Genomic DNA, 15,858 nt, shown 5'->3' with positions numbered 1-15,858 from the left:
ACATCTTCTAGAAATTGTCGTAACCATTCAGCCTCTTCACCACATTTGTCAAGAGCTACAAACTCAGATTCCATCGTGGATCTGGTTATTATGGTTTGCTTTGAAGATTTCCAAGATATGGCTGCACTTCCCAAAGTGAATATATATCCACTTGTAGACTTAGAGTCTTTCATGTCCGATATCCAATTTGCATCGCTATATCCTTCGATTACGGCCGGATATCTAGTATATTGCAGTCCATAATCACGAGTATATCTCAAGTACCTCAGTACTCTTGTTATCCCTTTCCAGTGCTCAACACCGGGATTACTCGTGTATCTACTCAGTTTACTTACTGCGTATGCTAAGTCTGGTCGTGTACAACTCATTAGGTACATCAGACTTCCAATCACTCTAGAGTACTCTATCTGAGAGCTACTCTTTCCTCGATTTTTCGATAGATGTTGACTCATATCTATCGGAGTCCGTGCTAACGCAGTATCATTCTTGTTGAATTTTTCAAGTATTTTATCCACATAGTGGGACTGACTAAGAACAAGTCCTTCAGCTGTTCTAAGAATTTTAATTCCTAGAATCACATCAGCTAGGCCCATGTCTTTCATGTCAAATCTTGAATTCAACATATCTTTAGTGGATTTGATTATCTTATCATTACTCCCAATAATAAGTATATCATCTACATAAAGACATAAAATGACATATTCATTTCCTGTGTCTTTCATGTAAACACATTTATCACATTCATTGATTGTGAATCCACATTCCTTCATGACATTATCAAATTTTTCATGCCACTGCTTTGGTGCCTGTTTCAAGCCGTATAACGACTTTACCAATCTACAAACCTTATTTTTCTGTCCTGGTGCAGAAAATCCTTCAGGTTGTTCCATGTAGATTTCCTCTTCTAAATCACCGTTTAGAAAGGCGGTCTTTACATCCATTTGATGTATTTCCAGATTCCATAGAGCGGCAATAGCCAACAATACTCTGATGGAAGTTATTCTCGACACCGGAGAATATGTATCAAAGTAATCAAGGCCTTCACGTTGTCGGTAACCTTTAATTACCAATCGAGCCTTATACTTATCAATCGTGCCATCTGATTTTATTTTCTTCTTGAAAATCCACTTGCAACCTAGTGGTTTACTCCCCGGGGGAAGATCCACAAGTTCCCAAGTATGATTTTGCAAGATAGAATCAATCTCAGATGCAATTGCCTCTTTCCATTGAGGACCCTCAGAAGAGTTCACTGCTTCTGAGTAAGTTTGGGGATCACTTTCCAACATGAAAGTGATAAAATCCGTTCCGAAGGATTTTTCTACCCGAGCTCGTTTACTCCGTCTAGGCTCAACCTCAATTGGTTCATCTACTTCTTCTTCCTCTTGTGATTCATATATCCGTTTTGAGGAACTTTCTTCCTCTCGGGTCTTATAAGGAAACACATGCTCGAAGAATGAAGCATTTCTTGATTCAATAATCGAGTTCTTGTGTATCTCCGGTACTTGAGATTCATACACAAGGAATCGATAGGCACAACTGTTATGTGCATATCCTATAAATATGCAATCCACAGTTTTTGGTCCTATCTTGATCCTCTTCGGATCAGGCACCATTACTTTGGCAAGACACCCCCACACTCGTAAATATTTATAGGATGGTTGTCTTCCTTTCCATAACTCATAAGGGCTCTTCTCAATTTTCTTTCGGGGAACCTTATTTAAAAGGTAGTTAGCCGTTAACACAGCTTCCCCCCACATGTACTCTGGTAATCCAGAGCTCAATAGAAGAGCATTCATCATCTCTTTCAGAGTACGATTCTTTCTCTCAGCAACACCATTTTGCTGAGGAGTATAAGGAGCTGTTGTTTCGTGTCTGATTCCATGTTCAGCACACAACTCAGCGAATGGTGATACATATTCACCACCTCGATCACTTCGAACCACCTTAATCTTCTTATTAAGTTGGTTTTCAACCTCATTCTTATAGAGAATAAATTTCTCTATAGCTTCATCTTTACTTTTGAGAAGATACACATAGCAATACTTTGTGTTATCGTCTACAAAAGTGATGAAGTATTTATTGCCACCACGTGTTGGCGTACCTTTAAGGTCGCATACATCGGTGTGGATTAGACCGAGTGGTTCATTACTTCTTTCAACATGTTGAAAGGATGACCTTATCATTTTTGCTTCAACACAAATCTCACATTTGTGTTTCGGGTCAAGGTGGAATGTAGGTATGCTTTGCATGTTAATTAATCTGCGCAGTACATCGTAGTTAACATGTCCTAGTCTACCATGCCACAAACATGAAGACTCAAGCATATAGGTGGAAGAGCTTTCATTCTTATTAATTTTTGGCCGAATAGCCATTACACTGAGCTTAAACAGCCCATCAGTTATATAGCCCTTTCCTACAAACACTCCATTCTTGGATAGAACAACTCTATCCGACTCACATACAATGCGAAAACCATGCTTGCTTAAAAGTGATCCGGAGACCAGATTCTTCCGAACCTCCGGAACATACAACACATTGTTCAGAGTGAGCTCCTTGCCCGAGGTCATCTTCAGCACCACCTTTCCTTGGCCCATTACGTCCGAGGTTGCTGAGTTCCCCATGTACAGCTTCTCCCCTTTGACTTCTTCAAAGTTGTGGAGCAGCTCCTTGTTGCAGCAGACATGTCTGGTAGCACCAGTGTCCATCCACCATTGTCGAGGGTTTGAACATACCAAGTTCAGCTCAGTGATCACCGCACAGAGGTCGTCCACCTCTAGTCCCTCGTTCAAGTTGGCCTCCTGCTTCTTCTTCGGCTTTCTGCATTCCGAAGATTTGTGACCGACTCGGTCACAGTTGAAGCATTTCCCAGAGAACTTTCTTCTTGGATACGCCTCCTCTGGGTCCAATTTTGGAAGACTTAGAATTCTTCCGTTTCGAGCTTTGACCGTGCTCGACCACGTTGGCTTTTTCAGTAGCCTGAGAGAACATCTTTCTCTCAGAACTTTTATTGTCTTCCTCGATTCGGAGTCGGACAATAAGGTCCTCCACATTCATCTCCTTTCGCTTATGCTTCAGGTAATTCTTGAAGTCCTTCCAGCTGGGAGGGAGTTTCTCTATGATCGCTGCCACCTGGAAGGTCTCACTTAGCACCATGTCTTCCGAGTGGATCTCATGCAGGATCACCTGAAGCTCCTGGACTTGGCTGATTACAGTCTTAGAGTCAACCATCTTGTAGTCCAGGAATCGGCCCACAATGAATTTCTTAGCCCCTGCATCCTCCGTCTTATACTTCTTGTCCAGGGACTCCCACAGCTCCTTAGCCGTTCTCTTCATGCTATACACAGCGTATAGCGAGTCGGCAAGGCCATTGAGGATGTAGTTTCTGCATAGAAACTCAGAATGATTCCAAGCTTCCACTACAGTTGCATCCTCAACATGCTTGGGAGGTTCCTCAGTCAAGAATCGAGCCAGATTTAGCGTGGTCAGATAGAAGAGCATCTTCTGCTGCCAACGCTTGAAGTTCAACCCAGTGAACTTCTCTGGTCTTTCCCCATGAGCGATTGGAACATTACCAATCGGGGCGGAGGGGGCCGTCACAAGTTGAGTCTGTTGCACCTCAACGTTGTCTGTGGTCATCTCAATAGAACCGAATCTGTTTTAAGATTGTTGGACAATCTTTGCCGGAGAGATTTATATTTTATTGAATTACAATACAATTCAACTTATCTGTAGAGATGACTTGAACTGATAATTTCAAGCTGCCAACAAGGGTTGGTGTGTCCCGATCACCGGTGCTAAATCAACCGAATGGTTGAGTCGTCGAGTGCCGAATCGGGCGAGATGCCGAGTGCTGAGAGCCGAGACGGCCAAGTCACCGAGTGTCGAGTCGGTCGAGACGCCGAGAGTCGAGTCGACCAAGTCGCCGAGAGCCGAGTCGACCAAGTCGCCGAGAGCCGAGACAAGAGGCTAAGTGCTGAGAGTCGATGTCGAGGCCTGCGTTCAACGCAGTTTCCTTAAAACAGATTCGTCCCCTCCGGCGGTGCTTAGAGGTCACGACGGACGTCTGTTTCCCAGGATACAACGACAGAACCGCGTTAACTGCCAAGCACAGGCAGATCGCGGCGAACTGAGATAGTACCCGAATGCTATCACCAGAGAGAAAGAAAGAGGGGACTAGAGGTGGATTCACTTCAAGTTGAGTTCCTTTGCTTAAGACTAGGAGTCTTATATAGGTTCTCTCATCTAGACGTTACATTCATGCTAGACGTTACTTTTATGCCATTAATGCATTTTATACGTTTATGCATAAAATTGCATCAACGCTCATGCAATATTAAATTGCATAAAAATATTTTCAAGTGGTAAAATGTTGGTTTATTCGCTTGGACAAATTTTGTCCTGACCGGTCCGACATTCGACGTGCGCAGGTCGCGCTCGCACACAAGTTGCCTTGCAGGTAGTGCAATCCGGGCCCTGGATTTGCACCCTAAGCATTTGTTCACAACATCCATTCTTGTGAAACAATATAAACCAACAATTATACCTTAAAACTTCCAATGTGGGACTAAATTCCCATTCACAAAGGAGCTTCCTCCTTCCACCATTTTATTTTTCCATTCAAATTTCCAACATTAGTATCCTGATACTTATGTAATAAAATCCAAAAACAATAAGTGTAAAGATTTATGACCTGGATTAACCTCTAAATAGCTCCACCCTAAACAAATTCTTTACACAAGGGATTTATGTACTGCCTAAAAGATTGAAACGGATGAAAAGGAACAGAGAAGCAAGTCCTGACGACAATTTAAACCAGAAAACAAAACAATACAAGAAACCACCAGATGACTACCAACATCATGTTGCGAACAAGTTAACAATTAGGCCAACATAACATAACTAGCAAAGCATGCACCATTTACATGGTTAGTTATAACATATAGAATCAAGAATAGTTGGCCGTAAGACAGTAACTTTATAAGATTATCAACACCAAATGCCAGAAAAAAATATGCACCTATTTGGGAATGTCAAAGGTTCAAAGAAATACCGCAGACCATTCTTGTTGGCACAGGCTAAAGACTTATCGTCTAAGAATTTATTTGCATGATCAAACACCAAAAAGTTAAATTATAGTTTGGGGCCTAATGCTACATAGAGAACTCCACGGTGATAGAAACATTTAGCAGCTTCACTTTCTTTATAGAGCTTCATTCTGTCAAATTTGGATTAGGACTCTCAGTTTGGGGCCTAATGCTACATAGAGAACTCTTAGTTTGGGGCCTAATGCTACATAGAGAACTCTCAGTTTCAGGTTTTCTAGTGGGGAAACTCTTTGCTAGATAGCTGATGAAAGTTGATTACTTTCACAAAGACCAGCAAAACTTACAATTTTGTCCTTACAATTTTCATTAAGTCTGTTTAACTGCGTTCTCCAGTGAATGGCATGCTACAAATTTCTAATCAAAGCATTTAAAAGAGACTAGAAAACTGTTTTTAAAACAAAGAGATGCTCAAATTTAAGCATTATGTGATATGTTGACACTATTCTTTCAGTACTTTGACCTATTCTTAAGAAATAACATTTGCAATAAAACAAAAGAGATGCACTTGGACAGCCAATGAAAGCACAAGTTTGCTCAGATAACCTACACAATAACAACCTTCATCCAAGACAAGGTGAGGTGAGACTAACAAAATCATTAAGATAAGAATTAGGATCCAATTTTCCTGAAGGTACAACGAAAGAGGTGGCGAAGGTTAATGGCAGTGAATGCAAGCAAGAAGCGAACACATGATAAAGAGAAACTTTGCAGAGAAGAAGACAAGTGAAAGCTGAGAAGAGATAAAATAAACTAAGTTACGAACAGTTCAGATCGGGCAGCGTCTTCCCGCGGCGACGAAGGCGGACGAAGGATCGCAGAGATCAGGCGGCGGCAGCGGCATCTTTCTGCGGCAACGAAGGCGAAGGATCGGCAGCAAGGATCGGAGCGATTTTGGGAAAGGGTGGAGCGGATTCGGCAGATCGGCGTGGAGCGGCGATTTTGAGAACGGGGGTTTTGATTTGGGTGAAGGTTTTTGGCGCCGAAAGTTTTGGCGAAGGTTTCTCAGATCGCACGCACACGTTTGTCGTTTCTGAGTGGCGCAGGGGCGCAGAGGTTTAGCGGTGCAGAGGATCCGAACTGGGTTGACCTGCGATCGCCGTGCTTGGTGGTACAAACGTGGGCACAAATCGTTTAAGTGGCAGAAACTGAAAAAACCTCCCTTATTATCTACATTTCTATCTTTTAAAACATATTCGAAATATTTTATTTAACTCATATATTTTAATTTTACTATGAGGTCAATCTTGACGATTTCCAAACCAATAAAAATATCTATCCGACTATCAAATTAAATCTAACCGTACGTGCAACTGTACTCGATAATTAACATCTTAAATTTTTCATATCTTAAAATAATTTTAATCAAAATTTGATATGATTAAAATTATACTACTTTAAAATTATAATAAAATTCTTTAACTTCTACAATAAAAAAATAAAATCTATATGATTTCATACGATTAATTCTACGACAATTTATAAGAAAGTAAATAAAAAAAATTATAATAAATTAAAAAATTATAATTGACTAATATGAAAGAGGACAGTATCTCAATTTCATCGAGATTCGATCCTTATCCACTTTAACAATTTTACTCTATCATTATCCACTTATCCACTTTAACAATTTTACTCTATCATTATCCACTCAATTATATAATAAAATTTATTCTTATTTTTCTTATTGATTTTTAAATTTAAGATCTTTATCTTCGAACTTCATATCTTATCTTCTGTGACAAGCTTTATAAAATATGTTTTCGCCTTGAAAGGTTTCTAAAAAGACGAAACGTAATGATGCTTTAAAAAGTTCATTGTACGAATCCATGAAATAAACTAAGAACCATTGTTATTTCATTTTATATTTAATTTAAAATATTTTGGATAAAAATGAAAAGGATATTTTATTTATCGAATCTCTATTTAATTTGTTTATCAAAATGATATTTCTATGTATAATTATCTAATTATTTTTTATTATATTATTATTATTATTATTTTGCCTCTATTTTTTTTTGTCTATATTTTGAATCGGGATGCATTGTAACAATTATGAAATCATAACTACTACACAGTTATAGCAGATATAGTTTCATAATTATTACAACTGAGCTGACACATGTTATAGCAGTTACGATCACTAAGAAATTATCATTTTAGAATGAATTTTAAGATAAATTTTATAAAAAAAATCATCGTAAAATTTTTTACAACGAAAATATTTTCGTCGCAAATATGTCATCGCAAAAATTTACAACAAAAAAAATACAATTTCATCATAAAATTAAAAAAAATAAAAATTTATCACGGAAATTATTGTAAATCAAGGACAAAAAAAATATTTTCATTGCATATCAGCGACAAATGAATTTCATCGCTAATCGACGATGAAAATGAATTTCATTGTAAATCAACGATGAAAATGAATTTCATCGCTTTTGTGATAAAAATATTTTCATTACAAATTAAGTAATTTTAATAAAAAAAATTCACCGTAAACCTACAGTTTTTCCTACACAACAAATATGTAAATCTAATGCCTCATCATTCATACATATAAAACTTATAAATCTAATATATCATATACATGAAAACTTATAAATCTGATACATCATGTGCATTCATACACTATCCATATTCAAATCAAAGATCTCATAACAAAATCTAATACATTATATACATGGCAAACCAAAGATCTCATACAAGATTTGATACATCATATAACATAGACAAATTTTAAAACAGATTCAAGTCAAATAAATAATCTCATAACTAGACAATCTCATAACAAACAATCTCATAACATTATTCAAGTTAAACTAGACGATGTAATAAACTATCAATCACATACTTCTTCTTCTTCTTGATCTTCTTCCTCTTCTTTTCCTGCATCAAAAAACAAATAATCCAAAAGTAAATTAGTTAAGATGCAAATACGAAGAGTAATAAACTAACACAAAACTAATGTAAATGCTCCCTCTCTTCCGACATGGATTTTCATTTTTCATCACCTTCCTTGGCGACCCTATTTCAAACAAGTTGACATTAATCAAAAATACAACTTTAAAAGAAAAACAATAAAAACTTAAAAAAATAATAAATGCTCAAAAATACTAAATATGTCAAATAACATTCATACACCACCACCACCATTATCATTGTCACCATTATCATCATCACCAGGAGGAATATGACTTGAAGCGGAGACTAACTGAAAATGTTGCATGATGAAGTTTTGTTGTTGGCACAAATCACTAATTTCTTGATCCTCTTACCTTTGTACCGAACAGACCTCTTCAAATTTGTTCACATGTTAATCTCAATGACGGAGGCATTCTTTCAATTTTATTTTTAGTGTATTCTTTTTTACTCCTTCTGAATTTATGATTTAGTAGTAAAAAATTATCTATGATAATCAAAATAACCTCATGTTTTAATTTGATTGGCTTTGATCTCTTCATACATATTGGGCAACCTAAGATCCTAGTGGTACTCTATCCCGATAACATACCATAAGTCGGAAAGTCATTTACGGTATAAAGAAAAGCATCCTTCATTACAAACATCTTATTAGTATTAATATCATATGTAAAAAAATCTTCATCCTATAGTTGTTTTAGCTCCATAATAAGTTGTTGTATGTAAACATTTATTAACTTCTTCGGATTTTATGGGTCAGACACGATCAATGTTAAAAACATATACGGTGTTTTCATACACATACCAGATGGAAGATTATACATAATTAAGATAATTGGCCAACAAAAATAAGATCTTCTTAATTTGTCAAATTGAGCAAATCTATCAACACAGAGACCTAATATAATATTTCAAGTCTTCTTTGCAAACTCAGGATATGTTCTATTAAAATATTTCCATGCCTCTACATCTAATAGATACACATTAGCCCCTCTTCTGTTTCATAATTTGCATATCAAGTCATGTGTTCGATAGTGACTTTTGATGCATAAATCATTTGTAACCTAAAAGTTAAAGACAAATAAAATATGTTTATATGATTTATGTCGCTGATTACGACCAATCTCCTAGTGCTCTTGTATCTACATTGATTACAAAATTTATAAACATCTGCATCTGCATCATCTCCCCAATATAACATACATATTTGCAAACATCAATTCTTTCCATAGGAAGACCTAATTCTTTTATAAATTTTTTCATATTGTATAAATCATTGTCATTATATGATCACGTTAACAATACCTCTCTAATAACTTAAACAAAATTATTAAAATGATCTTCAAACACATTATGCTCTACCTTGACATTCAACAGTCTAATGGTTAAAGATAATTTAGTGTGTTTGTCACAACCAGCCCATACAAATTCATATGTCGTACTCAACACTTCTTGAAATTGGAGATATAGTTCATTATTCGCATTTTCATCAACACTAGCTACTTCTTCCTCCTCCAACGGTGATGCATAACTAGTAAACATTTGTTCAAATGTTGGAGGAAAACTAAAACTTGTAGGGCTCAATTCGGATAAAATTCTAACCAGTTGCATCAATTATCATCTTCTGATATGGATTTAATTGATCATAATAATTTTGATCTCCACTAACCAAGACTTGTATGTTTCGTTCATACACCTCATCAGATATGAACGATTCACTATGATATATTCAATTATAATAATTCAGAGTAAAACTAAATCGACAAAGATGTTCTCAAACTTTATCACACTGATTTTTTTTCATTATCACACTTTCTGCATTGACACCTTAACTTATTCTCATCCATAAATTTAACATTACTACATACAAAATTTAAAAATTATTCCAACCCAATAATATACTCATCAGTTAAACTCTGACGTTCAGGTAAGCTCTTTTTATACATCCAACTCCTTTCTTTCCATATTTTTTTCAATTTCTAAATTTATTATTAAAATATTAACTCTGATCTACTACAAATAAATAATAACATAATTAATTGTTGCTAAATTAATATAACAATAACTAATGTTAAAGTAACTATTGTTGCAGATATACTTAAAGCAAGTGAACAAAGAGGAGTATCTCCAACTACTTTAAGTCCATGCCAAATAGAGACTTGCGCAAATAACATTACGAAATCAATAATCAAATATATATAAAAGTGCACAAATAACTTTTCTAATCTTTAAATTCCATATAAAATACTACATCATTTAGATTTTTCTCAATTAAAATCATCACACTATAAAGTAATAATTTATATCTTAGTTTATAACTTATATATCTCAATCATCAAAGTCAACAAATTAAATCATCACATTAAACAACTTTTTTTTTTTGAAGTCACACACCTTTACTCCAACATAGTTTCAAATAAGTTTTTTCTAAATTCATTAAGAATTTTCAACAACTTGAACTCCAACTTGACTACTTGATTCTAGTAACAATCCACAAAGAATTTTCATAATATAGTATCAAATTTATCAACTAAGCCAACCTTTCACTTCAAGGTTTTGCTCAGACCACAAAATCTCGTTGCCAAGCTATGACAACAGTGAGCCTGAGCTCATAGTTGGGGGCAACCAACTTGGACGAGCTTGCGGCCAGCCTGAGCTCGTAGTTGGGGCAGTTGGACAAGCTCGTGATCGGCCTGAGCTCATGGCAAGGGAGGGAGATCGCGGCCAACCTACGGTGGCGGTCAGCATATGGCGGCGACAGTGGGCCTTGTGGCCAGCCTGTGGTGGTGACACCTTGTCGTGCCCAGATCTGGTTGGAGAGGGGAGGGAAAAGGAGAGGTGAGAGAGAGGAGATGTGTACCTTATACGGTCGCGTGCTTTCGTGTGTTGGAGAGAACCGAAGGAGAATTGAAGCTCATGTTCGCCAACCGTGCATTCACATGTAGGAGAGAAATAGGGATCTAGGGTTATAGTTTAATCCCTAAATCAGCGACGAATTCAATTCGTCGTTGAATCAGCGATGAATTCATAATTCGTTTCTAAAATTAGACTTTGACCACTAGAAATTTCGACATTTATCCTAAGTTTAGTGATGAATTTTAAATTCATCTTAAATTAGCAATGAATTCAAAATTCATCGCTAATTTACAATGAAATTTGTGACAATAATCTTTTTACACACGAATTTTACGACGAAAACTTTTTGTTGCTAATTTTGTGATGAAACTTTTTTGTTGCTATTTCGTTGCTGATTTGGGATGAATTTTTTTTGTCTCTATTTTCGTTGTTGATTAGTGATAAATTTATTTCATTGCTAAATCCATGTGTTTTGTAGTGAATTTCGTAGCTGCTACACAGTTGTAGCAGTAACGAACTTGTAGCTGCTACAACTATGAATATTAAGTAAGCTTTGAGACTTGATAATTTTTGTGTTGGATTGCACCATGAGATGCATAATATATCTAATTAAAGCTCGTTAAGATATGTACATTTGTTACCAGGTAACTCATAATAGTAGAATCTTAGGTCCAAAAAATATCCTTTAAAGATTTTTAAGAGGTTTCGAAGAATTGCAGTCTTTATTGAAGATTATTTTTCTTATTGTAGCAGCTATAGTTTCATAGCTACTACAACTATTGTAGTTGTAGTAGCTATGAAATCATAGCTATTATAACTATAAGCTACAACTGTTGTAGTTGTAATAGTTATGAAATTATAGTTGCTACAACTGTATAGTAGCTCAGTTGTAGCAGTTATGAAAATCGTAACTACTATAACGAGCTTGATGATTCCGAATTTAGGCAGAAATTATAGGTAGTATACTATTGAAAATAATACTGAAGGATAGTTATGTTATTTACGTGGGGGTGTGACACCATTATGATAAAAAATAAAAGTGGAACATCCCATTTAGGACTTAGTATAAAAAAAAGTGCTTTTTTGATCTTTACCTAAATATTTTTATTATATTATTTACCATCTTCTAGCCCCACTTAAGATTTCTCAAATATAGCTTTAACCTTGTTGCTCCCATCCTAAATGAAGAATATATAAAATAATTAATAAGGTATGGAGCTATATAAGAAATTCAAATAATTAAGGTGGTTGTTGCATGGTAAAGTTGATCCAAGCAAGACCTAATATCAACCAACTATATATATGTTTTAAGGAGGACTAGATGTGCTTTTGATTGGCTGAGTTCGACGAGCATTTCTTGACCATTCTCCCTTTAGTCCATAGAAGGAACAACATCAATATACCTCTAACTCCTTGATTGGGTTTGGGGTTTCTCTCGGCGCTCTTAACCCTTTCGACCGTCATGCAATTCTATAGTTACTTATAAGATATATTTGTTTACTTTTGTGACGAAAACTTTTTGTTATTAATTTTGCGATGAAATTTTTTTATTGCTAATTTTGTTTTTAATTTGCGATGAAATTTTTTTTGTCGCTATTTTCATTGTTGATTAGTGACGAATTTGTTTCATCGCTAAATTTTATCACTAAATCCATTTTTTTATAGTGGATTTTATAACTACTACATAGTTGTAGCAGTTACGAACTCGTAGCTGCTACAACTGTGAATATTATGTAAACTTTGAGAGGTGATAATTTTTGTCTCAGATTGAATCACATGATGCATAATATATATAATCGAAGCTCGTTTAGAGATCTACATTTATTATCGAGTGTAACTTGTAATGGTCCAATTTTAGGCCTAAAAAATATACTTTAAAGATTTGTAAGAGGTTCTGAAAAATTATTGTTTTTATTTAAAGTTATTTTCAAGTTGTAACAACTACAGTTTCATAACTGTAAACTATAAATTACAACTGTTATATTATAATAGCTATGAAATCATAATTACTACAACTATGTGACAGCTTAGTTGTAGCAGTTATAAAAATCATAATTACTTAAAAGATAGTTTAGGATTTAGACAGGAAATACTGAAAATCATACAGGATGATAGTTGGTGAGGCACCATTTTGATAAAAAAAAATCAAAGTGGGACGTGTTGTGCTCTTGACGATTTGGTAAAAAATAAAGTGCTCTTTTCATCTTTCCCTAAATATTCCAAGGTTTTCTAATTCAGAAAACAAAACATGAAAGATCTTGAAATTTATGATTCTCATTTATATATCTTTAGATCGACGACTTACCTTGATCCATGAGAAAGGAACAATGGTTGGAGAAGACAATCGCTACGAGTCTCAATCTATCTCTTCCCTCTTACTTTCTTCTTCACACCTTTCTGATGGCTACGGTGAAAAAACCTTTTCGGGAGAGACAGAACCCAAGTACGTAAATAGCCAACTCCCATCAAGTCGGCTACGTGCAATTATGGGAGGTTAAAATAACTTCCCACAATCCCATACATAATGACCAATATGCCCCTTAAATTAATTAATATATCATATGAGTCATATTTTAAAATAATAAATAATTATTATTATTTTCTAACATTCTCCCACTTGACTCATATGATATTGTATCACTTAATAATCATAATGCGCATGAATAGACTTTACATATATTGGTTCCATCATTAACATGATCAAGGATAGTAAACTAATAAGAGTCATGACGGTTATATGTTATTGTAACAACATATTCCCTTCCATGTACTACTATATTAGTCTTCTCCTCACACGAATTTAGAATGGGAAGTCCATAACGGGTTCAAACATAATGTCTTTATCAAAGACAAAATCTGTTTTCAACATCATCATTTGCATGCATACACATAAGATAGAAAATAGAAAATTCAGAAACTTATACATTAATGAGCTCAGAGTGTCAAACAACATTACTATTTAACATTCACTAGTGGACAAAATGCCCATACTCTCAACATGACCAGAAAATATTTTGGGCAGCAACCCTTTTGTTAAAGGGTCAGCTATCATAAGATTTGTGCTAATATATTCTATTAACACTCTATGTTTCTGAACTTCTTCTTTAACGGCAAAGTATTTCAATTCCATATGTTTAGCACCTTTAGAATACTTGTCGTTTTTATAAAAGAAGACAGCTGCGGAATTATCACAATAAATTTTCAGCGGCCTGGCAATACTGTCGACAATTCCAAGTCCTGAAATAAAGTTCCGCAACCAATTAGCCTGAACCGTTGCCTCAAAGCATGCCACAAATTCAGCTTCCATGGTAGATGCAGTAATGACTGATTGCTTTGCATTCTTCCATGATATCGCTCCTCCAGCTAAAAGATACAAATAGCCAAATGTAGACTTTCTTGTATCTACACAACCAGCAAAGTCTGAATCTGAATATCCAATCACCACAAGATGATCAGATCTTCTATAAGTAAGCATGTGATTCTTTGTCCCTTGCAAGTATCTTAAGACTTTCTTTGCAACTTTTCAATGATCTAATCCTGGATTACTCTGGTATATACCAAGCATACCAACTGCAAAGCTAATATCTGGCCTTGTACATGTTTGAGCATACATTAAACTCCCAACAACAGATGCATAAGGAATCATTTCCATCTGTTTTCATTCCAAATCATTCTGTGGACATTGCATAGAGACTAAATTTGTCTCCCTTTTGTATTGGAACAGGAGATGATGAACATTTATCCATTTCTGAATCTCTCTAAAACTTTATTAATATATGTTTTCTGAGACAAACCTAACAATCCTTGTGACCTATCTCGGAATATTTCTATTCCAATCACATAGCTTGCCTCACCCATATACTCTTCATTTTCAAAGTTGTTAGAGAGAAACTTCTTAGTCTCACTTAATAGACCAAGATCATTAGTTGCTAGCAAGATGTCATCAACATACGGAATTAGAAAAATAAACTTGCTCTTGTTGACCTTCAGATATATATACCAATCAACAGTATTTTTCTTAAATCCAAAGGACATAATTGTATCATTGAATTTGAGATACCATTGTCTGGAAGCTTGTTTAAGTCCGTATATTGATTTCTTAAGTTTGCACACCTTGTGTTCCTTTCCTTCTTCTATAGACCCTGTTGGCTGGTCCATATAAACATCTTCCTCTAAATTCCCATTTAGAAAGGCAGTTTTCACATCCATTTGGTGTAACGCTAAATCATAATGAGCTACCAGTGCAATAATAATTCTGAAAGAATCTTTCTTGGAAACTGGTGAAAATGTTTCCTTATAGTCAATGCCATCTTTTTGAGTAAAACCTTTGGCTACAAGTCGTGCCTTGTAACGTTCAATATTACCATGAGAGTCACGCTTAGTCTTAAAGACCCATTTACACCCAACTCTCTTATAGCCTTCAGGTAATTCCACAAGGTCCCATACATCATTCTGTACCATTGATTTAAGCTCATCTTTCATGGCATCTAACCATTTATCAGAATTATCACCATTAATAGCTTGTGAAAATGAAACTGGATCATTATCAATATTTAAGTCATCTTCTGACTCTTGTAGATAAACCACATAATCATTCGAAATAGCAGATCTTCTTTCTCTTTGGGATCTTCTTAATGCTATTTCATGTAGTTGTTCTGCTATAGGTCCATTATTAACCTCAGGATCATTAATTTGTTGTTCTTCTTGATTGTTACGTGGTTCAACAACATGAGGAACAACAATTAAAGAATTAGAAGTACGAGTTAAAGGAACTTGTACTCTAATTTCCTTAATCTCCACATTTCGTGAAGCTTCACTCCCACTGGTTTCACCATTCTCAATGAAACCGAGCATTTCCAGTTTCAACAATTCTTGTACTATGGGTAGGACAGTAAAATCTATACCCTTTAGATTTTTCTGGATAACCAATGAAATATCCACTGATTGTTCTTGCATCCAGCTTCTTTTCTTGTGGATT

The 15,858-nt window shown here is 35.3% G+C and overlaps 1 protein-coding gene across 1 annotated transcript; it reads right to left on the bottom strand.

The window, feature by feature from the left end:
- Positions 1-909: 909 nt before the first annotated feature.
- LOC141835014 (uncharacterized) lies at positions 910-3,636 on the bottom strand. The gene is made up of 4 exons (XM_074722433.1): positions 3,130-3,636; positions 2,422-2,963; positions 1,068-1,872; positions 910-987 (listed from the first exon to the last, which is right to left on the bottom strand). The coding sequence occupies exons 1-4, from the start codon at positions 3,634-3,636 to the stop codon at positions 910-912; spliced, it is 1,932 nt and encodes a 643-aa protein (XP_074578534.1).
- Positions 3,637-15,858: the final 12,222 nt, after the last annotated feature.

The sequence above is a fragment of the Curcuma longa genome, chromosome 9 (genome assembly GCF_044706935.1).
Source record: "Curcuma longa cultivar G26 ecotype Majalengka, Jawa Barat chromosome 9, ITB_CL_G26_1.1, whole genome shotgun sequence".
Taxonomy (NCBI): Eukaryota; Viridiplantae; Streptophyta; class Magnoliopsida; order Zingiberales; family Zingiberaceae; genus Curcuma; species Curcuma longa.
This window is presented reverse-complemented; position numbering and strand designations above follow the sequence as displayed.